General features: G+C 40.7%; 1 protein-coding gene across 8 annotated transcripts in view; it reads right to left on the reverse strand.

The window, feature by feature from the left end:
- fam53b (family with sequence similarity 53 member B) overlaps positions 1-25,823 on the reverse strand; it is a 160,694-nt gene that overhangs the window by 73,352 nt on the left and 61,519 nt on the right. For 4 of the 8 annotated variants that reach the window (XM_072557536.1, XM_072557534.1, XM_072557535.1 and 1 more), the window contains 3 exons: positions 25,018-25,146; positions 21,001-21,210; positions 6,021-6,075 (listed from right to left, as the gene is read on the reverse strand). In XM_072557536.1, coding sequence (XP_072413637.1) covers positions 6,021-6,075; positions 21,001-21,078 — 133 coding nt within the window. In that variant the 5' untranslated portion in view covers positions 21,079-21,210; positions 25,018-25,146. Of the gene's footprint in view, positions 1-6,020; positions 6,076-21,000; positions 21,211-23,574; positions 23,820-25,017; positions 25,147-25,823 lie in introns of all 8 variants that reach the window. The other 4 variants (XM_072557538.1, XM_072557537.1, XM_072557531.1 and 1 more) reach the window with 3 other exon arrangements.

Genomic DNA, 25,823 nt, shown 5'->3' on the forward strand with positions numbered 1-25,823 from the left:
ATAAAACAAAATTAGGAGGACTCTGGAGAGCTAGACAGAGTACATCTGCTCCCTATGAAGGTTCCTGTAGAACTCTCAGGCTGTGTAATGACATCAACACAATGGGTAGAGCTCTATGTAATATGAACATCAACGCCTCCAAAAACATTACTGAATATACCAGAAGCTTGTTGGCAATAGTGGTGTTGATAGTGGGGGGTGTAAGGGGGGGGGCGTTAGGATGTGGGTAGGAGGTTGGTGGTGATGAAGAAAGAAAATCATGATACATCTGTTCACAATGCAACGTTGGCATGGTTTGTTCCTGGACCTCTGCAATCACAGTGATCCGAAGGATGTAAAAATGAAGCAGGTTGAGAAAAGGACAATTATTGAAGTTACAATTTTTAAATGTTAGTTCACCCATGAAGGATGGAAGAGGAGTGATAAGAATACTAAATAAGTATTTTGCACAGAAGAGTATAATCATGGTGAATGAGGGAATTAAACAGAATTATATAGGAAAACTGTACACTAAAAGGTTGTAGTCCCAAAACATTTTGGTGAAATTCAAATTTGGGATAAACATCAGGCCATGATCGTACACACAGGAGAGTGAATGGCGATAGCAAATATTTGAACCTCAAATCATTCTAATATCCTCTAAAATGGAAATTGTGCCAGTTAACAGAGGGCTACTGTCATAATTTTTGTGAAGAAGGGAAAAAGTTGAGAAACTGCAAACCAGTTGAAAGTAGATGATTTGATCAATAAGTTTGCAGACAACAAAATTTAGTGCTGTGATAGTTTAATCCGGAAAAGCGTGAGGTGATACATTTTGGAAGATTAACAGAGCACGGGAGTACACAACATATGGCAAGACCCAGGAAGATCAGTCAGATCTTAGTGTGCACATCCACAGATCAGTTATGGCAACAGGTCAGATGGTTCGGGTGTTTAAGAAGGTAGCATATGGGGTGCTTGCTTTAATTAGTCAAGACATTGAATACAAGAGCAGGGAAGCTACAATGAAGATGTAGAAGATGTCAGTTAGGCCTCAGCTGGAGTACTGTGCGCAGGTCTAGTTGTCATGCTATTGTAAGGGTGTGATTGCCCTGGAGACGGTGTAGAGGAAGTTCACCAGGACGTTACCCAGGATGCATCTTTTCAACTAAGAAGGATTAGATTAGCTGTTGTTGTTTTCCTTAGAGAAGAAAAGGCTGAAGTGGGAGTTGATTGAAGTGACCAAATTAATGGTGGCTTAGATGGGGTGGATAGGCAGGAACATTTCCCCTTATTGGAAGGATTAGTAACCATGGGGCACAGATTTAACACAAGGGACAGAAGATTTAGGAGTAATTCAAGGGAATTAAAATCACCCAGACTATGGTGGATATCTAGAATCCTTGAAAGGGTGGTAGAGACAGGAAATGTCACAGCATTGAGTAATGAACATCTGAAACACAATAATATACAATGCTATAGGCCAAGTGCTAGGAAATGGGATTAGAGTAGGTAGGTGCTTTATGACTACCACAGAATAATGGGCGAAAGAGTCCTTTTCTGTAGTGTAACACTGACTTTGCCATGAGGACTGGGAAGAAAAAGAACAGCAATAAACTAACATTGGTGGCATAGACAGAAAGAGCACAGAAAACAGTAAATAATGAGTATTTTTCTGACTTGGGTGATATAGACAGTGGTATTCAATGGATGTCAGTGTTAAGACTCTAATACTTTTATCCTTTATATATTCAGCACTGTATTTAAACTTGCAATGTTATGAAAATATTTATATTCAAAAGATCACAAAGAACTGGCATATGGAACAGGTCGGACATTCTGGATTAAAAGGTTTTTCAAGGGACATGATTTCTTGAGATGATTCAATAGTAATGTGAGGTCATGACCAATCTAATTACTGAAAAGTCAAAAATATTGCAAGGGAGACAAAAACAAAGCTTGAGAGAGAGAGAGAGAGAGAGAGAGAGAGAGAGAGAGAGAGAGAGATAAGAAGGGATTTCTATGGCTTTAAATGGTGGACAGACTTGGTTTAGAAAAGATGGGGCTTAGGTGCTTAAAAGTATCCACAACACTCTTCCAAAGTCGATTCTTCTTTCATTCAGGATAGATTAATAGATGAAAACATTTATCCAAAGTATGCAACAGACAAGTCTCTCTCTCTCTCTTTCTCTTTCTTGCTCTCCCCCAAAGAAAATAAGCAGCAAATTTAATATGAAGAAATGTGAGATAAGAGCTAAAAATGTGTTGCTGGAAAAGCACAGCAGGTCAGGAAGCATCCAAGGAACAGGAGAATCGACGTTTCGGGCATAAGCCCTTCTTCAGGAATGAGGAAAGTGTGTCCAGCAGGCTAAGATAAAAGGTAGGGAGAAGGGACTTGGGGGAGGGGCATTGGAAATGCAATAGGTGGAAGGAGGTCAAGGTGAGGATGATAGGCCGGAGTGGGGTGAGGGCGGAGAGGTCGGGAAGAAGATTGCAGGTTAGGAAGGGAAATTAGGAAACTGGAGAAATCTGAGTTCATCCCTTGTGGTTGGAGGGTTCCTAGGCGGAAGATGAGGCGCTCTTCCTCCAACCGTCATGTTGCTATGGCCTGGCGAAGGAGGAGTCCAAGGACCTGCATGTCCTTGGTGGAGTGGGAGGAGGAGTTGAAGTGTTGAGCCACGGGGTGGTTGAGTTGGTTGGTCCAGGTGTCCCAGAGGTATTCTCTGAAACGTTCCGCAAGTAGGCGGCCTGTCTCCCCAATATAGAGGAGGCCACATCGGGTGCAGCGGATGCAATAAATGATGTGTGTGGAGGTGCAGGTGAATTTGTGGCAGATATAGAAGTATCCCTTGGGGCCTTGGAGGGAAGTAAGGGGGGAGGTGTGGGCGCAGGTTTTGCATTTCTTGCGGTTGCAGGGGAAGGTGCCGGGAGTGGAGGTTGGGTTGGTGGGGGGTGTGGACCTGACAAGGGAGTCACAGAGGGAGTGATCTTTTTGGAACGCTGATAGGGGAAGGGAGGGAAATATATCCCTGGTGGTGGGGTCCGTTTGGAGGTGGCGGAAATGACGGCGGACGATACGCTGTGTATGGAGGTTTGAGGTCGGGGTGGAAGGTGTTGGTAAAGTGGATGAACTGTTCAACCTCCTCGTAGGAGCACGAGGCAGCACCGATACAGTCATCGATGTAGCGGAGGAAAAGGTGGGGGGTGGTGCCAGTGTAGCTGCGGAAGATGGACTGTTCCACATATCCTACGAAGAGGCAGGTATAGCTGGGGCCCATGGCTACTCCTTTGGTTTGGAGGAAGTGGGAGGATTGGAAAGAGAAGTTGTTCAGAGTGAGGACCAGTTCAGTCAGTCCAAGGAGGGTGTCAGTGGAAGGGCTCTGGTTGGTTCGGCGGGAAAGGAAGAAGTGGAGGGTTTTGAGTCCTTCGTGATGGGGGATGGAGGTTTACAGAGACTGGATGTCCATGGTGAAGATAAGGCATTGGGGACTAGGGAAGCGAAAATCATGGAGGAGGTGGAGGGCGTGGGTGGTGTTCCAAACATAGGTGGGGAGTTCTTGGACTAAGGGGGACAAGACCGTGTCGAGGTATGCAGATAAGTCAGGGCACTGAAAGGAAATGCCCATCCAGACAGCTAGCCCTGGTGAAATCTGCTGGTTGTATATCAGAGACCAACTAAATTACATCCATCATTGTGACTTTTTTATTTCAAAAATTGTTGAACCACAGCTATTACTCTCCTGTAGTTCCTGGACTTCAGTCAATCAATCAATATTTATTATTTGGTTATTCCTTTGTATATTTCCTCAGATATCATTATCGTAGACAGACTCTCATTCACCAATTTTACATTGCATCATTCACCTGAATATCTGACAGAACTTAAAAACACCCCATCTGCTCCCACTTTTCATTATACAATAATACGTACAAGAGGTTGAGATTTCAGACGCAGTACTACAAGGATCTAGCTTGTCATTCCCAGGAATCCATCCTGTTTCTTTGTGACAATACAACTGCAGCTGTTGTATGGAAGTGCACAGCCCATTTTAAAAACTGAACATTATCAGGATTGCCTGAATACACATAGTAAACATTGGAGAAAATTCATGCCCTTCACACTCCTTAAAACAAGGCTTTAAATTTTCATGTAAAGTTAATTTCTGTTTTAAATTGTTTTAAAAAGTTATAAACTTATTTTAAGTAAGTTACAAAATGTTATAAACAAAATTTCTGAGAATACTCCTCTAACCAATATACTCCTTCAACCAGTTAATAGGAATATAACTGTCCCCTTCCTCAAAAGGGTACCACTCACAAACTAACGAAACACATAATTTAAAGAAAACATAATTCAAGGGGAGTATTGCTTGGACAAACTGATTTTTAAATTTTTTCTGCTATCCATGACTGACAGAGGAAGCAGGTCTAAGTTGGTGCCATCTTGATGCTTTATTCCTTTTTTCAATGAGCAGACATTTGTCATTTTATTTTCCCAACCAGAAATGGTACAACATGAGGTAGAAGAATAACTTCCAAATGCTGGCTTGATTTCACCCAGGACCACTTCCCAATTGTTGGAGCTGACACCATTAGCAACACCACCTACCCCACCCCAACCTTCTACAAGCACTCATTCACGTACGTGGCACTTAGCCACCCTACCTACCTGATATGCTGCCAACCTTACCCACCTGGCACATTACCCATGCTTATCTTAAATAATTACCTTATCACACATGCTGCCGAAGCATCTGGTTGTGCTGCTGGACATTTAGAATCATAGAATACAGCACATTGATCCACAGCAATTCTCTTTACGACTGGATTTGTGATTTACTGGACAGGTTTGTAAAAGGAGGCCCCTGTCCAGTGCAGAAGATATCTGAAGACAAGTGGGTCATTTTTAATCTGATTAAGGTCAGAAATAGCTTTTGTATCACCAATTGGAATATCTGGGCCATTGACCTATTTTTGTATTAGCTAACAGTTTGTTGATTTGATTGCTATTCCAGCATTGCGTAACATAGTTAGGACACAATCAATAGTTTATGCTATGCAGTTGATGAGTTTAGATAATGCAGATACACAACTGTCAAGAGAAATATTATGTGCCTGAAGAAATCCCATGACCTTTAAATGAATTAGGTGCAAGTTCCTCTTCCTGTTCAATTAAAGGAGTGAGATAGTTACACCCTTTTGTTCCTGTCAACACGTAGTTTTACATTTAGAGATTATGCAGCATCCAGTTTCAGGAAAGCAATTATGCTGCACCTTTTTCCCATTTTTAGACCTGGGTGTGGAGCTAGTGTCTGTGAAATGCTAGACTCTGATTTTATACAGGAAAACAAACTTACACAAGCAGTTCCCTGCGTTTACATTACCAAAATCAGATTACTTAACTAACTGACGGGGTTATGAAGCCATATTTTAACTGGGTCATTGGGAAATGGGAGGAGGTATGTTTACATCAAAGATTGGATCTTGTGACCTACCACTTAGAGACTCTGTGCACCCAATAGCAACCTCAATTTGAAAGTAACATAATTCAAAGTCAGGGCTGCAATACTATAAAACTAATTCTGATTCACATTTCCATCCCCACCCAAGCACAGCGCAAATCTGGATGTACAAGACTGACAAATTTATTCCACAGTTTAAAAACCCTTCATGTCACTTTCCACATTGCCTCTGAGGTTTTGAAAAGATTATTCATGAGGTGTGTGCCTCAAAGTAGTTGTAACATATTACCTATTCATTAGACAACTAGTTTTAGAGCTATGATTCAAAGCTTTTAAAAAAGGGTTTGAATCATTTCCTTTCAGCATTATAATATTGCTTTTGGAACTCATGTCCATAAAAACTTCCCTTATCAACAACTGTGAAAGATGACTAAACTCTAAAGAAAACATCATGTGCACAGCCCTAAATCTATGGAATTAGTCTCCCTAATATATTTTATTATAGAAACATCAGCCTCCTTAGTACTGTGTCTTAGGAGATCATTACTGGCATATGTAATGTCTATTTTATCAACTTACCCATGATTCCACATGAGAGGAGAGTAGGCCCTTTACTCATCTTCTTTGGATGGTGCTGTAAACAATTAAGAAATATTGTTAAGCCAGAACTTATAATAATTATCAGCTTAATGAGTTTTTAAAATATCAAAAAATGCACTTACAGATAGCTGACTAAAAAAATGCATTTAAAAAGATATTACAATTATGTCATGACGTGAACCAATCACAAAGCTGGAGAAAAGACAGGTAATTGACAAAACCCCTGATGTAATTTGACATTTTACAGTGTGAAATTACCCAATCACAACAAAAGAATTGCATCATGTGACCACATGACATTATGACACCATTAACTGACTTGACTTTGAATATCACCAATGTAAGAATTTTTAAATAAACAACATTTTTTTTGCATGGAAGGTGAAGCCACAGAGAGTAGATCTTTCAAAAGATAAATACTTCCTTACTGAGCACAACTGTGTTCCTTTTTAGAATATACATTTATTTACATATTATAGATATCAAATAGTTGACACTTTTTAGCACAACTTTCTTACAGGAGTCCCGTAAATGGAATATTTTCTGTTCCCTTCATTCAAAGCATTGTGTAGCCAAGAAGCTAACAATTACTTTGAGTCATCTGGGTACTAGATTTAAATTTGGTATTGCAGTACAAATATATACAATTTTTGAAAAGGCAAATATAACTGACTGGAGGTTTACAGACTAAAATAATTAAATATTTTAATTTACAAAGGTAGCACTATGAAACATTATAATCAACTTGAGTTAGTGTTATATTTGAACACAATAAGAATTAATAAAAGATCAATTATACTTCATACATCAGTTCCTAATGGAGCGCAGGAACCTCTTAATTTGTTACCGTACATGGAGTTTGACTTCTTCCTATTCTATGTCATGCTACTTGATTCTTGGACACTGCTTAGTTTTTCAAGGTCTCTTGTTTAGTTCAAACAACTTCTGTTGCAAGTGTCTGTGCACTATCTTAAGCTCACCAATTGACATACTTTAAGAATTAAAACCAATGCCAAACTGCTTCAAAGATCGGAAAATCAAGAAACTGGAATAGTTGATCTACGCCAGACCAAAATCTATGGCCTTTTGCTATGGATTCTGCTGAGGCAGGTCAACTGGAGAACCTTTTAAAAATGGCAGCTGGGACAAGGTTCCAGAATTCCTGTCCTCATTCCCAGCACAGGATGAATGTGTTGGCAGCCATCTGGACACAGCACTCCCATTTGTGGAAGGTTTGAACACCCCCATCCCATACTCAATGGAGTCAAGGCCTTTATGTAAGCAGATCTGGTTCACAGATTATCAAAGGAGGAGATGTAAACCATGAGGAACCCTAGGCCCGAACAAGGGCCAAAAAAAAATGTCACCTGCTCCTAGAATTCTCATAGTGACGAAGTTAAAAATACAGTTTCAGTTCTTTCAGTTTCAATGGATAGATGCCGTATTGTGAGATGAATCTTTTAATTTATTAATTGGGATAATCTGAAGTGTTTTAAATTCTCAGCATCCTTTGAAAATAAAATAATCCTTCAATCGGTAGAGAGAAAACAAAGGTCTTTACTGGACTACTGTGTTTGGTAGGTCATGTAATGTACTTTAAATATAATAACCAGCTGCTTTTACAATTTCAATAAGCTCCAATCTTTGTGACATTGAATAATGTGATCGGGAATAGATTTTTGAATGACAGCTGTGCCTATTATGCATGCTCAATTAAATTTCAAATGGTCCACTTGTACTTTATCTTAGCAGGCACAATATAAATATTTTGCTTGAAAGTTTTAGACACTAAAAGGTTAAACCTATATTATGTGACTAGCAAAAGGTTTGTGTGTACAACAGAATGGCCATTTGAGGGCTTTTTTGGAATGGCATTTTGAAGGAGAGTCCTTTTAATAGCATTGTATTTTTAAATGAGATTGTTTGAAGGTTATTGATTTTAAATGGGAGGAGAAAGTGAGGACTGCAGATGCTGGAGATCAGAGCTGAAAATGTGTTGCTGGAAAAGCGCAGCAGGTCAGGCAGCATCCAAGGAACAGGAGAATCAACGTTTCGGGCATAAGCCCTTCTTCAGGAATGTCTCTTTCCTCATTCCTGAAGAAGGGCTTATGCCCGAAATGTCAATTCTCCTGTTCCTTGGATGCTGCCTGACCTGCTGCGCTTTTCCAGCAACACATTTTCAGCTATTGATTTTAAATGTCTACTTCAGACATCAGACATTTCCTTAGATTTGAGGGAGAAATAGACAGTGAGAGATGGAAGATGGAGTACAAGGAAGCATGCATATATGAGGGCAACAATCTGAGGGCCTGCTATTCATAAGTAAAATTGGCCCAGTGAAGAGAGATCTCTCATTGCCAGCCCAGCGATTAACTTGGCCACATTGCCAATTTTGGCTTGTCCACAAAAGTGGTGCATCCAACTTCATCCTACTCCTGCCCCCATGACACAGAAATTTGCTGGAAAGGGATTTTTTCAAATTTAAAAGCATCTCTAAGGTCTCAAAAGTTTTTGACTCAACCTCCTGCCTCCTCTACATTAATCCAGCCCTCTTCCTCGATTTTCTAGTGTCACATCCTTCCATCCCAATAAACTGACTACGTTCTTTTTCTTAAAATCTAAATTCTGAATCTTAATTCTGTCTCGTACACAGATAAAACACATTCATAACACATTGGTTTTGTTTCTGAACAGCAGCTTAAAAAGTAAACATATTGTGTAGTAAAGGCAGATTACTCACTAATATAAGATCAACAGTTACTGTGAGTACAGAAGCAGAAACTCTTCTGTTAGAGATTTTCCCAAATTCATGACATGCTGCATCAATCTAAGCTTGTCATGTGATAGCTATCTATTGAAATGCCTGATAGCAGGGGACAATTCCAGCTGGTTGTATCATCTAGAAACTGGCACCACAAGGCAGTCCATATTTGAAGCATATTTCCTTGCATCTGTACACTTTCTTTTCTAAATTGATGTAGGATGATGTCATTGTTTCTATGAGGTCAGAAAGTGAAATTTATCAAAAACTCTATAGATATCATGGTCTTTTGGTCTGACTGTCGTAAATTACCAAGAAAGTTATTTCTGAGTGGTGACACTTGAAGGCCTTGGAATTATTGTTGTCAATATTAGTAGACCAATGGTTAACATTTATGGAGTCAGAGATGTACAGCACAGAAGCAGACCCTTCAGTCCTCACCCATGCTGACCAGATATCCTAAATAAATCTAGTTCCATTTGTCAGCATTTGGCCCATATCTCTCTAAATCCTTCCTATTCAGATACCTATCCAGATGTCTTTTAAATACTGCAATTGTACCAGCCTCCACCACTTCTTCTAGCAGTTCATTCCATACATGCACCACCCTCTTGTGAAAAAGTTGCTCTTTAGGTCCCTTTTAAGACTTCCCCCTCTTATCTTAAACCTATGCACTCTAAGTTTGGACTCCACCTACCCTAGGGAAAAGACCTTGACTATTCACTCTATTCATGCCACTCGTGATCTTATAAACCTCCATAAGGTCATCCTTCAGCCTCCGACACTCCAGTGAAAATAGCCCCAGCCCATTCAGCCTCTCCCTATTGCTCAAACCCTCCAACCCTGGCAACATCCTTGAAAATCTTTTCTGAACCCTTTCAAGTTTCACAACATCCTTCCTATAGGAGGGAGACCAGAATTGAAGGCAGTATTCCAAAAGTGGCCTAACCAATGTCCTGTACAGCTGTAACTCCTATACTCAAGGCACTGACCAATAAAGGCAAGTGTGCCAAATGTCTTGTTCACTAACCTGTTTACCGGTGACTTCAGCTTCAAGGAACTATGAACATGCATTCAGAGGTCCCTTTGATTGGCAACATTCCCCTGGATGTTCCAATTAAGTGTTTAAGTCCTGTCCTAATTTGCTCTAACATGATGTAGCACCTCACATTTCTCCAGGTTATACTCCAACTGCCACTTCTCGGCCCATCTGATCAAGATCCCATTGCACTCAGACACAACCTTCACTGTCCAAATGCCACCAATTCTGGTATCAACTGCAAATTTACTAACCATACTTCCTAAGTTCACATCCAAATCATTTATATAAAATGGCAAAAAGCAGTGGACCCAGCACCAGTTGCATGCAACCTTAACAAGAGCTACTTTAGCACTTCAGGTAAGTGTTGTGTTCGGAACCCAACTATTGTTATTACCAAATAAGTCAGACCCCAGACTGAATTCTGGCTAAAATAGACTTTTTAAAATTTAATGTAGTGGCCTTTTTCACTAAATCATACAATGTACAAAGCTATAAATTTGTTTCCACATTAAATAAGTTTATTACACAAAGAATAGACAATAAAATAGAATGAACCAAGCAATTTATACAGTACACAATTTGAAAGATTTTGAACCACATTGAAGAAATACAGTTCCATTTATCTGAACACAATATTTCACAGTACTCAAACACCAGACAGAATTTGCTTCGCTGTCACATCTATAAATTTAGATTAACTGTTCCGTTCAATTCCCAGGCTTAAGTTTGGTAATCTCTTTCTTAATTAGCTGTACAACTGAGCTTAGAATTTCTCAATTTCAAACAACTCTTCCTGGGTTCTAACCAAACATTTCTGGCCTGGAATTTTCAAACTAAACCCCTTACACCGAGGTAACCTATGCCCTAAAAGTTCTAACCTAACCACTTCCTTTAGGAGAAACAGTTTTGTACATCTATCTTCAATCAATCAGGAACTTTGTGAAGTGAACAAAACAAAGATCCAACCTATAAGGTCTCCCCAGCAGGTAGAAAACATAGAAAACAATACCTGATTCTTCTAACCAGAAAGTAAGCCAATTATTCTTAATTCTTAGCCTACTCAAAAAAAGTTTCCAATACAAACAAATTCTCATTATCACCCCAGGTATTCCTTCCCTCATATTAGTTTTAAACAAAATCATGACCCCAGAAATGCTGACAAGTTAATCATTAAGCTCTCTCATACACAAAAAACCCATTGCTACTAGTTCCAAATCCATTATCTAAAATAAATTATATTAAAAATGTACATATAATCAAAAATCTTTCATCACATCTGGACAAATGAATGTCAAAGACAGGAGTTATGTTCTTCTCTATTATAAACACAGAATGTACTTCCTAAGTTATGTCTAACTGCAATAAAATTAGCAATGAGAAAGGCCACTTAATCCATTCAGATAACTTTCTAAACCAAGCGTGGATTCCATTTCATAAACCAGGGAACATTCTGCTCTTCAATGTCCAGGCTGAACAGTTGGCAGAGCAGAAATGTTCATTGCAAGCGAGGACATAGGCAGCTGACAATTTAATGAATGGAAAATCATGAGCAACTTATTGTCCAAATTTGTGATAAATATTTCCACCTTGTCAAGTGCCTTGTGCCAAGGTACTGAAGAGGAAAATCTGCCCTGTTACAAACAATCAATACATTTTCCATGATGTGTGGAAGTATAGCAGCAATTTCATACTTGTGTGAGTAGGAGGAGGGTGACCTAGTCAAATCTCCTGGAGCTGCTGAGTGAAATTATTAATTCGTTCTGAATTCCAATTAATCATTCAATCCACCAGCTTTGGTGAGCTCACACATTTTGAGATGGGATATATGGCACTGCTGCAAGTATTTAAAGGGTGACAAAATCCTTTTGAATGGAAGGGACATAGGTTGGCAAAATGAATTTCAGAGTTTTTGGAGCATTTGTATGGAGAACAAAGGAGTCTGCATTTTGAATAGTACCAACAATCAAAATATAAACTGATCAATTAATTCTCTCAACAGACGCTACCTCACCCGCTCAGCTTTCCCAGTAGTTTACACTTTACTTGCACATTTGCACAACTGTTGAACCAAAGAATGTTCATGGTAAAAATTAACTGGTTAAGAAATACATAGAAGAGAAAGAAGAATAGGCAGTTTGACCTGATTGACACTCCACTGCGCACTTGCACATGGTTACAATTGGTATACGTCATGTTTAAGTTTAGCATGGAATTCAATTATTATATAGATTCAGGTTTTTACACCATGGGAGGTGGCCTTTTTGCCCATTGTGTCTATGCAGGTCAATAAAAGGACTGATTAAACAGATACTATTTTACAGCTTTTGGCTCATAGCCCTGTAAAATACAGAAATGCAATCTTAAACATCTCTATTTGGGCTCCTCTCATCCTTTGCTGCTTCAAGGCAAACAATCCCAACCTATTCAATCTTTGCTCATTGTACAAGCCTTCTAGTCTGGATAGCATCCTAGTAAACTGAACCTCTGAAACCTCTGGCACAGTGGTTAGCACTGCTGCCTCACAGCGCCAGAGACCTGGGTTCAATTCCCGCCTCAGGCGACTGACTGTGTGGAGTTTGCACATTCTCCCTGTGTCTGCGTGGGTTTCCTCCGGGTGCTCTGGTTTCCTCCCACAGTCCAAAGATGTGCAGGTCAGGTGAATTGGCCATGCTAAATTGCCCGTAGTGTTAGGTAAGGGGTAGATGTAGGGGTATGGGTGGGTTGCGCTTCGGCGGGGCGGTGTGGACTTGTTGGGCCGAAGGGCCTGTTTCTACACTGTAAGTAATCTAATCTAATCTCTCGAATGCAAACACAGCCTTCCTATAATCTGGTGACCAGAAATGTATTCAGTACTCCAGTTGTGGCCTAATCAGTGTTTTGTGCAGTTCCAGCATAACTTTCTTGCTCTTATAATCTATGACTCAGCTAATAAAGGCAAGTATCCCATATGGCTTCTTAACTACCTTATCGACCTACCTTGCTAGAATTTGTGCATATGCACACCAAGATCCTTATGCTCTTCAAGATTACTGGAGGCCTACCATTCGTTGTGTAAGCCCTTGCCTTATTACCCCACACTTTTTTTAGGTTGAATTAACTTGCCACTGCTGTACTCACCTGATCAGACCATTGATATCGTCCTGCAGTTTATGGCTATGTTTTCTCACTATTGACCAACCTAACAATTTTTGTGTCATCTGTGAACTTCTTAGTCATATCCCCTATATTTAAAGTCCAAATCATTAATGTATGCCAGAAACATCAAGGACCTCAGCAACAAGTCCAGCAGAATACCACTAGAAACAAATTTTCAGTCACAGAAGGTTTGTATTTACTTGACCAGTCTGCAATCAGGGATCTTACCAAAAGCATTACCCTCAACAACGCTATTGATTATGTCCTGAAATAATTAAATCAAATTTGTCAAAACTGACCTTCCCTAAACACATCCGTCTTGATTATCCCTGATTAATCCCTGTTGCTCCAAGTATAGATAGAACATAGAAAAGTACAGCACAGAACAGGCCCTTTGGCCCCCAATGTTGTGCTGACATTTAATCCTAATGTAAAATATAGTAACTTAACCTACACACCCCTCAACTCACTGCTATCCATGTGCATGTCTAGCAGTTGCTTAAAATGTCCTCAAGGACTCTGCTTCCACCACCACAGCTGACAGCGCATTCCATGCATTCACAACTCTCTGCGTAAAGAACCTACCTCTGATATCTCCTCTATACCTTCCTCCTAATATCTTCAAACTGTGGCTTCTCATTCCAGTCAATCCTGCCCTGGGGAAAAGTCTCTGGCGACTGACTATCTATTCCTCTCATAATTTTGTACACCTCGATCAGGTCTCCTCTCTTCCTCCTTCTCTCCAGAGAGAAATGTCCGAGCTTATTCAACCTTTCTTCATAAGGCAAGCCCTCCAGTCCAGGTAGCATTCTGGTAAACCTTCTTTGCACCCTCCTCCAAAGCCTCTATCTTTCCTATAGTAGGATGACCAGAACGGGACACAATATTACAAGTCATGGTCTCACCAGGGACTTATAGAGGTGTAGCAAAACCTCGCAACTCTTAAACTCGATCCCCCTGTTAATGAAAGCCAAAACATCATATGCTTTCTTAACAACCCTATCCACTTGGATGGCAACTTTGAGGTATCTATGTACTTGTACACCCAGATCCCTCTGTTCCTCCACACTGCCAAGAATCCTGTCCTTAATCCTATATTCAGCATTCGAATTAAACCTTCCAATATGCATCACTTCGCATTTATCCAGGTTGAACTCCAATCGCCATTTCTCAGCCCAGCTCTGCATCCTGTTTATGTCGCGCTGCAGCCTGCAGTAGCCATCTATACTATTGACGACACCTCCAACCTTAGTGTCATCTGCAAATTTACTAACCCACCCCTCAACCTCCTCATCCAAGTCATTTATAAAAACTACAAAGAGCAGAGACCCAAGAACAGAGCCCTGCAGTACCCCCAGGCAGAATACTTTCCACCTACAACCACACTCTGCCTTCGGTCAGCCAGCCAATTCTAAATCCAGATAGCCAAATCTCCCTGTATCCCATGCTTCCTGACTTTATGAATGAGCCTACCATGGGAAACTCTATCAAATGCCTTTCTGAAGTCCATATACACCACATCCACTGCTCAACTGTCATCGACCTATCTTGACACCTCCTCAAAGAATTCAATAAGATTTTGAGGCATGACCTGCCCCTCACAATGCCATGCTGACTGCCTTTAATCACACTATGCTTTGCCAAATAGTCAGAAATCCTATCCCTCAGAATTCTTTCCAAAACTTTGCTGACCACAGACATAAGACTGACTGGTCTGTAATTGCCAGCGATTTCCCTATTACCCTTCTTGAAAAGAGGAACAACATTTGCCTCCTTCCAATCCTCTGGTATGACTCCTGTGGAGAGTGAGGAGGCAAATATCCTCGCCAACGGCTTAGCAATCTCCTTTCTCATTTCCTGGAGTAGCTTATGATAAATCTGGTCTGGCCCTGGGGACTTATCAATCTTAATGTTTTCCAAAATTTCAAGCACATCAACTTCGTCAATCTTGATCTGGTAAAGACTGTATCCCAGCTCCTCTAAGTTTTCATTTACAACAAGTTCCTTTTCCTTGGTGAAAACCGAAGCAAAAACTCATTTAGGGCTTCAGAGTTGCTCAGACGCCACGCAGAAGTTCCCTCTGCTATCCCTGATTGGCCCTATCTTCTCCCTGATCATTCTATTATTCCTCATGTAGGAGTAAAATGCCTTTGGGTTTTCCCTAATCCTTCCTGCCAAGCCTTTTTCGTGCCCCCTCCTGGCTCTCCTCAGTCCATTTCTGAGCTCCTTTCTAGCAAGTCTGTGATCCTGTAAAGCTGTGCTAGATCCTTGCTTCCTCCACCTTACATACGCTGCCTTCTTTCTTTTGACGAGAAGTTCCTCTGTTCTCGTCATCCAAGGTTCCTTAATCTTACCCCTTCTTACCTGTCTCAGAGGAACAAATTTAGCCATCACTCGCAACAACTGCTCCTTAAACAGTCTCCAAATGTCTGTGGTGCCCTTTCTGTGGAACAATTGCTCCCAGTCTGTACTTCCCAACTCCTGTCAGATAGCGTCATAATTTCCTATTACCCAATTAAATATCATCCCTCAGTAACTGCTCCTTTCACTCTCCTAGGCTATGCTAAAGGTGAGGCAGTTGTGATCACTTTCACCAAAGTGCTCTCCCACCGCGAGATCTGACACTTATCCTGGCTCATTGCCAAGCACCAAAATCCAAAATGGCCTCTCCCCTCGTCGGTCTGTCTACATACTGAGTAAGGAAACCCTCCTGAATACACCTGACAAAAACGGCTCCATCCAAACCATCTGCACTAAGGAGGTCCTAGTCAATATTGGAAAAGTTGAAATCACCCAGAACAACAACCCTGCTACTTTTGCATTTTTCCAGAATCTGCCCAGATCTTCAATCTCTCTACTGCTATTAGGTGGTCTGTAGAAAACCCCCAATGCGGTGGCTGTTCCCTTGCTGTTCCTAACTTCCACCCACACTGACTCAGTAGACAAACCTTCCTCAATAACTTTTGTTTCTGTAAATGTAATGTGCTCTCTGATTAGCCATGCTACACCCCCTCCTCTTTTTCCACCCTCCCTGTTCTTTTTATACGTTCTAAACCCTAGAACATTAAGCAACCATTCCTGCCCCAGTGAAACCCACGTCTCTGTTATGGCTACAACAGCGTAGCCCCAAATACTGATCCATGCTCTAAGTTCATCACTCTTATTTCGGATACTCCTTGCATTTAAGCAGACACACTTTAACCGATCCCTTTTGTTTCATCGCGTGAGAAATCTTCTGGATAGATTCAATATATCCTGTCACTGTCCCATCTGCAACTGACCCCCTCTCAGACATGTGGCTCTGATTCCCACCACCCCGCCAAACCAGTTTAAACCCTCCCGAATCACAAGAGCAAATCTTCCACCCAGGACATTTGTGCCCCTCCAGGTCAGCTGCAACCCGTCCTTCATGTACAGGTCCCACCTTCCCTAGAAGGTATCCCAATGGTCTAGATATCTGAAGAACTCCCTCCTGCACCAGCCTTGCAGCCACGTGTTAAGCTACCATCGCTGACTGTTCCTCATCTCACTATCACGTGGCACTGATAGCAAACCTGAGAACACTACTCTATTCTGTCCCTCAGAATCCTTTATAATAACCTCTTCAGCACGGAGGTTAGACTGTCCTGTAATTTCCAAGTCTATCCTATCGTCTTCTTTTGTAAATAATGGGACAATGTTAGCAATGTCTAAACCTGTTGTGTCTCACCTGTGGGCTGCGGGGATTTGAAAATTATTGTCAAGGCCCTCAATACTTCCTATCCTGCCTCAGTCAACAGCTTGGGACACACCTCATCCAGGTTTTCAAGTTTATCCACATTTAAGGCTGCTAAACCTTCAAATATCTCCTCTCTCCATGTTATTTTCTTATAAGATTTTACTGTCCACCATCCTATATCTATACCTGTATCATTCTTTTCCGTTGTGAAGTCTGTTCATTAAGGGTTTTGCCCATGCCTTCTGGGTCCCCATACACATCATCTCTATGGTTTCTAATGGGCACTACTCCTTCCCTAGTGATTTTCTTTATATTTATAATTTATTTTTCTTTATTATATCTACCAATAATTTGTCTTGCATCTCTTGGCTTTCCTAATTTCTTTCAGGTTCACCTGCATTTTTATGCTCCTTTAGGGACTCTGAATTGAGCTGTGGGCACCTGCCTGAAGAGTCTTTTTCTTAAATTTTACCCTTAATGCCCCTTGACATCCAGATTTCTCCTGTGTTGGTCCCACTCTGTGTCTTGACAGGAACATATTCACCCTAAGATATTTTCTAATCAAACTGTTCTGAGATACTTAGCTCTGGAGCAGATGGGACTTGAACCCAGCTCTCCTGGCCTAGAGGTAGGCACACGACCATTGCAGCTGAAGAGTCCTCTGTATTTCCTATTTGAATTCCTCTCACAGCTCTCATGGTTTTATTTGCAAATAGCTGCCGTCAGTCCACTTGAGCCAAATCATATCTCTTCTTATTAAAACTAGCCTCTCCCTAGTCTAGAATTTTTATTCCCATCACAGTATTTTTTTGATAATTATCCAAATCTAACTGAACTATGATCACTATCTCCAAAACGTTCCCCTACTGTTATGCCTTCCCAATGCCCAAGCTCATTTCCAAATATCTGATCCTGAACTATCCTCTCCTATCTGGGGCTTTTTACACATTCACAGAAAGTTTTACTGGATGAAATTTAAGAATTCTGCTCTCTCCCTGCCTCGGACATGAACTATCCCAGTTAATACTGGAGTAATTAAAATCATCTACTATTACTGCCTTACTAAGCTTGCAATTTTTAAACATTCAATTACATATATGACCCTCTCTCTCGCTCTGACTGTTTGAGTACCTTTTAAATACCCCAAATGCATGCTTGCTTCTTTTGGGTTTTTCATTTCCACTCTGACTTAATTGAACAAATCTTCCAGAACATCATCTCTCCTCAATGCTTTTATTGATTCCTCGATCAACACTGTGACCTGCACTCTTTTCTTTATCTCATTTGAATGCCCCATAACCAGAAATGCTCAGCAGCTAATCATGCCCATCTTTCATAGCTATGGTATCATATTTCCACGTGGCTATATGCACTCAGCCAGTCTGTCTTATTCCTCAAGCTGCTTGCATTAAAATGTTACATTTAGCCTTACTGACCTTACTATTTTCTTACCCATCTTATGTTTCCTGTGCCTTCCAGACTCACTCATTTGTATTTTTGCTTCTAATCTCACTTCTGACCAATTTGTCAGGATCAGATTCTCCTGCCAACCTCATTCAATTCTGCCCTAACACATTGGCAAATCTCATAGTGAAAATTTTGATCACACTTCTGTTCAGATGTAATCTGAACAACAGGTACAGTTCCCACTTCGCTCAGAAATAGTGCCAGTGTCTCAGGAATCTAAAGCTCGATGTCCTCCACTATTTCTCCAACTGTGCATTTACCTGCTGCATGCTTCTATTCCTATACTCACTACTCCTTGGCACTGGAGACTCCAATCCAGAGATTACATCTTTGGGAGTCTTGCTTTTCTATTTCATGTCCAACTTCCTGAATTCTGATTGCAGGACCTCATATCTCATTCTTCGTATGGCATAGAATTCATCATCAGGCTGTTCACCTTCCCCCCCTTCAGAAAACTCTTGTTCATGGCATCCTCAACCCTAGCATCCAGGAAGCACCCTATTGTTGCAGCCTCTCCACTCTCATTGGTACCGTTCGAAAGTCCCATACAGCTCCAACACTGTTTGCCTGTGACTGGCACCTCTCTGCATTCACTACTCCTTTACACCTTGATGCTATCACTCCCAAGTCTCAAAATGTTCCACCAATGGTCTGTTTCTAGGACCTCTCTGCTCTTGCTGTTCATCATAATCTCAGAGTGGTCGCTCTTGGTCCTGAAATGTGCCAAAGTCTACCTGCAGTTACCCTGAATGCTTGCAAAATGTCCAACCCAGAGCCTATTGTGAGACACAATTCTGCCATTTGCTGGATAATCCTGAGTGTGCAAAGAGTTATGCTGATAATCAATTTAGGATTGTTAGCTGTGAACAGAGTGAGGTGGTCTTGCAGATATTGGAAGCTACACATAATAATTCACAGGGTCCTGTTCTTTGTAGTCAGGAAGACCATGTACATGCACTGCACTTGTTTTCACTCAACAACAGTTAACATCCATTTGCTGGTTCAATTCTCAGGGAAATACCTGAACCAGAGTCAACCTGCCTGGCTTAAGATGTAACTAAAGCTTGGTAGTTAACTGTCAATCATCATTAATTAGTACATTCTCCATGGTAATTTTCCTGCTTAGCGAGACTTTGGGGTGCAGTTTCATAGTTCATCAAAAGTGGAATCACAGGTAAGTAGGGTAGTGAAGATTGCTTGGTATGCTTGCCTTTATTGATCAGTGCAATGAGAATGAGAGTAGGGAGGTCATGTTATGGCTGTAGAGAACATTGGTTAGGCCACTTTTGGAATACTGCATTCAATCCTAGTCTCCCTGCTATAGGAAAGATGTTATGAAACTTGAAAGGGTTCAGAAAAGATTTACAGGGATGCTGCCAGAGTTGGAGGGTTTGAGCTATAGGGAGAGGCTGAATAGGCTGGGTTTCTTCCCCCGGCCCACTGGAGGCTGAGGGGTGATGTTATAGAAGTTTGTAAAATTACAAGAGCATGTATTGGGTTAACAGCCAAGTTCTTTTCCCCAGGGGAGGGGAGTCCAAAACTAGAGTGCATAGATTTAAGGTGAGAGGGGAGGCTGGTAGCACATCTAAAAGGCATCTGAATGAAGATATGAATACGAAGGATTTAGAAGGATATGGGCCAAGTGCTGGAAAATAGGACTAGATTAATTTAGGATGTCTGGTCGGCATGGAAGAGTTGGACTGAAGGGTCTGTTTCCACGCTGTACATCTCTGTACAGTTTAGGACAGAAGATGAGGAGAATAAGCAATTTCAATTATCTTCTCTGCCGTTTCCATAACAAGACTCATTTTCTTTCTTTGCAAAAAATAAATCTTCTCCACTGACATCCCATTTCTGCTGGGAAATGCCATTTGCAATTGTTAACTGAAGTATATCCTCCCACCTCAATTTAAGTTGAATTGCAGTAATATTGGAAATTTGTTGAAACAATCTGGTTTGTCTCCTTTAACGTTTGAAACTCATTCCTGGAAAGCCCATAAATAAAGTGGAATTTGGAAATATTCTCATTCAGAATTATCAGTGCATTGCTCCTATGGGATAATAGTTAACTCTGTTTATCTATTTAGCTGTAACTGAAGAACACGAGAATACCCATAGGACCAAGCAGGATAACTGCACAGACTCACCATTTGGAGTCTGGATAAACATACACATTTTGTGGGAAAATACATTTGTTGGCCCACTCTCAAAAATTACTGGCAAAACTGTCAACATTAAGTATTTTCTGCTGCTGCAGATAGAACCTCAGCTCTTAAAGACATTTTTGCTATTGTTAGAAATTCATCTGTTAGTTGAAAAGGAATACCATATTCCCCAAAAAAAGCTCACAATCCTTTGTGACACTTTTCTGAAACATTTGTAGTGTTCTCTCATGCTACAATTGAGAAACTTAGCTGAATTAACTTCTATAAACAGTTAATTTCAGAAGCTACCCTAAGAATCAGAGCAGCAGCTTTAATTAATACAGTACATGGTTACTCTTTTGATTTCAAGAACAATCTTTGCTAAGTATCAGTGCTGGATAAGACTTTTTTTTAAAAACAAAAAGACAACTGCAACCATTTCAATGGAATCGAACAGATATTGTCCAGAAAAAAAAAATGCTTGAAGTTAAAGGTACAAATTCAAAGAGGCATGACTTAAGAAAAGTCCCAGTGAAACAACATTTGAAGAGTCTATATAATTGAAATGATGTTGCAAAATTACACAATATTACCAACCTATTGAAGTTTGTTTCTGAAAGATTTATATTGCAAGCATAAGGCAAGTGTTATGTTTTAAAACTCCGCATTATAGGTTTAATTAATAAGCTTACCAGTTCAGAGTTGAAGGTGTTGCATGTACCATAATCCAATCCCTTGTTTTCCAGACCTTTGGTTAAAAGAGTCACCATGGTAACATAGCCACCTCTCTGGATTCACTACATTGGGGACAATCGTCTGTCAGTATCACTTTAGGCTGCATCTTCCATTTCAGGTCCACATGAGAGCTAATTGCAAGAATGTTACTGTTGTGCTCTTCATTACTGTCCAATACCACAAAAAGGAGGGAAAAAAACAAGAGGGACAGATAAGTTTTATGTTCAATAAATCAAAGCTTTAATTCTTTGAGTTTATCTACTGAACATTTATTTTGTCCCCATAACGCACAATGCATTGTGTCCCAGGTAAGATTTGGCAAGCGACTTGCATTCAGATCTCGGGCATTGCTGCAGTTTAACCATCTGCAACTTATTAAATCAATCAGTGACATCCCCAAGAAATTTCACTTCCGGTTTGGAGAGGTGACTGGCTTGTATTGTGTCCCCATAACTTAGTGACTGAGAACTTTTATTATCCCCTTGTGGAACTTGGGTGTCACTAGCTGGCCAGCATTTCATACAATCATAAAATCCCTACAATGTGGAAGCAGGTCATTCAGCCCATCAAGTCCACACTGACCTTCTGGAAAGCAGCCCATCCCTTGCCCTATTTTTCCCCCATGGCTAATCTAAGCTATGCATCCCTTGACACTATCAGCAATGTAGCATGACCAAGCCCATGTTTGGACTGAGAGAGGAAACTGAAGTACCTGGAGGAAACCCACTACAGACATAGGGAGAATGTCGGAGGAGTTTGTACAGTCATCCAAGGCTGGAATGAAACCTGGGTCCTTGGCACTGTGAGGCAGTAATGCTAACCACTGAGCCACTGTGCCATTCCCTATAGTCTGTCCTTAGTTGCTCTTACGAGGGTGATAGACAGCTGCTTTCTTGAACTGTTGCAGGTGAGTGACTTAGAGGGAAACTTGCAACTGATAGTGTCCCCATGTGTCAGCTGGCCTTGGCCTTCTAGCTGGTAGTGGTTGTGGGTTTGCAAGGTGCAGTTTAAGGGTCTTTGGTGAATTTCTGCAAAGCTTCCTCCACATGGCACCTACTGCTGCTACTTGACATTTGGCAGTGGAGGGAGAGGATACCTATGGATGCGGTGCCAATCAAGTAGTCTGCTTTGTCCTGGATGGTGTGACACTTCTCGAATGTCGTTAGAGCTGCATCCATTCAGGCAAATGGGGAGTATTCCATCACACTGGGGAGTCAGGGGGTCAGTTACTCACACAGTATGCCCAGTCTCTGGCTCGCTCTTGAAATCAACATGTGGAGATTCACAAGCATGAACCAGATGCTACACCCAGTTCCACAGCATTGTAAATTATTAATACATTGAGTCTAACAATGTTGCATGGAGAGAAAAATCAACACCAGCTGCTAAACAGAATCAATGGGAAATATTGGCATTAAAAATCTGTAACACATTTTATTTCATAGCAAAGTTGTTTTGTAGATGACTGCAGGGGCAAAAGTTCCAAAGGGATTACATGGCATAAAGATCATATCTTGCATCCAATTTCTCTTCCAGTAAACTTAACACAATAGTGGATAGTTTTACTTGGACACAACCTACAATAATTGTTTAATATTCTTTAATAGATCTGTACCTATAGTTTCTAGGGAGAGCAGACTTCATACTTGGTTTCTGCAACAGGTTTGGCATCCGTCTGCAGACATTTGACCGACAATAGAACAAATCATAACAAGTTCATTTGTACCCTATTAAATAATTACCTTTAATGCTATTTTTTCCTGGTTAACTGAGTTTAATGAGTTCAGTTAAAATGATTAATTTAAAAGACTGCTGACCATCTTCTTAAACCTTTTTCCTCTGCCTCCTCCACCCACTTGGCAAACAGCAAATGCGAGCAGGCCGTTGATTTCTTTGCAAAGATGAAAATCGTTTCACCAGTTGCCTCTGTTGCTTCCTCTCCTCACCTGTCCTCTAGCTCATTAGGCCAAATTTACTCTAAATTTCCTGTGCTCTAGCCCTGAATCTAAGAAGTCACCTTGTCCATGAGACACACTTCTTGTTCCTATTCCCAATGCTCATCACCCAACTGCCTTTTCCCCATGTTAGCTGATATTGTTAAGAACAACAACTACTGTCAAGTATCATTGCTTTATTTAAAACTCAGGCAGACATCACCCACTCCTCAAATGAAAGCAATCCTTGGCTCCAGTGTCCATCTCCAATATCCTTTTCCTCTTCGAACTCTGAATGTGTGTCATCCACAAATCTGTGCCCATCTCTTTCCTAGTGTTCCATGTTTGAACCCCTCCAGTAAGATTTTTATCCATCACCATACTCAAACATCTCTTATCAAAAGTTATGAATGATATTGTATTTGAGAGTGACAAAGGTGAACCATTCCTCCTTATCCTTCTCAACCTTCTTGCAATCTTTGGCATCGTTAACATACCATTTAGCTCTAATGCCTCTGCAGCTGTAATAAACCAATTTTCATAGTACGTTCAGCATATTATTTGAGGGCACTTGTGATGCAGTGGTAAGGTTCCTACCCCTAAACCAGGCAACCTGGGTTCCAGTCCTGTGTAGAACAGAAGTCTGTAAAACATCTCTCTGTGTAGGTTGATGAGAAAATATTCAGAATATTATTTGATCGTCTCGTGGCACAGTTGTAATGTCTGTACCTCTGCGTTAGGAGGCCAGGGTTCCAATACCACCTGCTCCTGTTACATGTAATACCATCTCCGTACAGGTTGATTAGAAAACATCCAGAGTATTACTTGTGTCTCTTGTGGTGCTGAATGGGAGAGGAAAAAATATTGAGCGCAGGTTGGAAGAAACAAGTTTCATGTGACAGAAATAGGTCCTTTTTGCTGGTCACCCCTGTACTGGCTGATTTACATTCGCTTTCAGTCAAGCAACACTGAGTTTAAACTGTCATCCTCATTTTCATCTTCTTCTATGGCCTCCCCATCCCCATCCCTCAACCTCTCCACTGCCGTGACCCTCAGGTACCTACACATCTCCAACTGTGGCCTTTTGTGCATTTCAAATTTTAAATGTCCCACCATTGGTGGCCAGGCCTTCAGTTGCCCTGACCTCAGGATCTGGAATTCCCTCTTTATATCTCTTCACTTCTCTGCTTCACTTGTCTTCTTTAAGATATTTCTTAAACCAACCTTCAACCAAACCTCCTCTAATATCTACTCAAGGCTAGGTTATGATATCATGTTTTTAAATCATTCTGTGAAAAATCTGGATGCATTTTGTGATGAAGGTAGTTTACAAATGTAGGTTGTTGTTATGGGATTATACACTGAAGCAGAGGAATGAATTGCCTACTGAAAATATGACTGAACCTCAGTGATGAACTGCTGCTTGATTCAACTTATAGCAAACTTGTTAAGACATTATTAGACATTTGAGTTTTGGTATAAAGATTACTCACCATGTACACAATTTTATCAAAAGAAAGACCGTTCAAACTCATGAAATTGAGCATCATGCTTGTTACTTACATCACATGTAGATACCAAATCACTGTTTACACTTTAAGTAAATACACAACTTTTGAACTGAAATTCTACATTAAACAGATGCTAATAGATTTTGTTGTTCATTTTCAGTTCCAAATGTGCAATAAAAAGGGTTAGGTTTTCTAACAGGGTGTGTTAACAGTGTCAAATACAAATTGATTCACCAATTAAGAAGGATTACCTTCCACGTAAACCAAGCCATTTTCAAGAAAACTTGGGACTTCATACTTCATCTACTCATTATTGGATTGGCCAGTTTTGTTTGAAAGTGAAAAGAAACACACGTGGTGCTTTCTAGCCAATCACTAACAAAATAAACAGAAAGGCCTGAAGTGTTTTTTTAAAAAACTCCTTCTGCCTTCATATGAAAGCACCCAGCTTTCCACCTGAGGTTAAATCAGTCTGTTTGTATATTCATGCAGATTTGAAGGAATTCCAGGAAAAACATGCTTCTCGTACCTCTACTGGGATTCTGTGCCTTGCTAGAATAAGATCTCATTTTTCAATCATTAAGTACTAGGATTCTTCACTGCAAAGCCACATTATTTGGATACGGGATAGACACAACGGATGCCAGAACTGAAGAATCTGTACACAAATTGAAGCAAAAAAAAAAAAAGGAAAGATTTTGACTTAGGAGCAAGATTGTCGAAACACTCTTTCCTTTAGCACACGGTCTTCCTGCTGGAAACCTCTAATGATTTAGCACAATGCTCAGGCAACAGCAGCCATTGGTGATACCCATGCACTGGTAGATTTAACTATGGCAGATCAAACAGACAAATTATATAACACTCAATAGGATGAAAATCTCTTGGGGTGGGTGAGGGGAGAACTCTGTGAAAGGCAGTCAGCATCACTGAGAGGAACGAGGCAGGTACGGTGATGTAGACAGACCCAGCAGCAGATCTGTGGGGGATGTGGGAGCAGTGGCAGAGCTTAAAATGAGCAATAAATACAGAGATGCGCTGAAGCGGACTAGACCGGTAGTCCATCTGTGTGGGACTCAGAAGCAGTGCGAATGGAGAGGTCCCAGAAACAAACTGGCAATGGAACTGCTTCAACAAAATTAAAGTGATAGGACAGCAGGGAGGTAATTGGCCTTGGCTCTTGTGACTAGATATTGATTTAAGTTAAGGCTATAAAAGTACAGCTTAAAACCTTTACAGAGATGATTAATATTTTAAAACTTTAAGTACACAAATAAGATTTTTCTCGACTATACTCAAGTAGACAGAAGTGGGTACTGCAGATGCTGGAGATTA

This window comes from Chiloscyllium punctatum, chromosome 38 (assembly GCF_047496795.1).
Source record: "Chiloscyllium punctatum isolate Juve2018m chromosome 38, sChiPun1.3, whole genome shotgun sequence".
Lineage (NCBI taxonomy): Eukaryota > Metazoa > Chordata > Chondrichthyes > Orectolobiformes > Hemiscylliidae > Chiloscyllium > Chiloscyllium punctatum.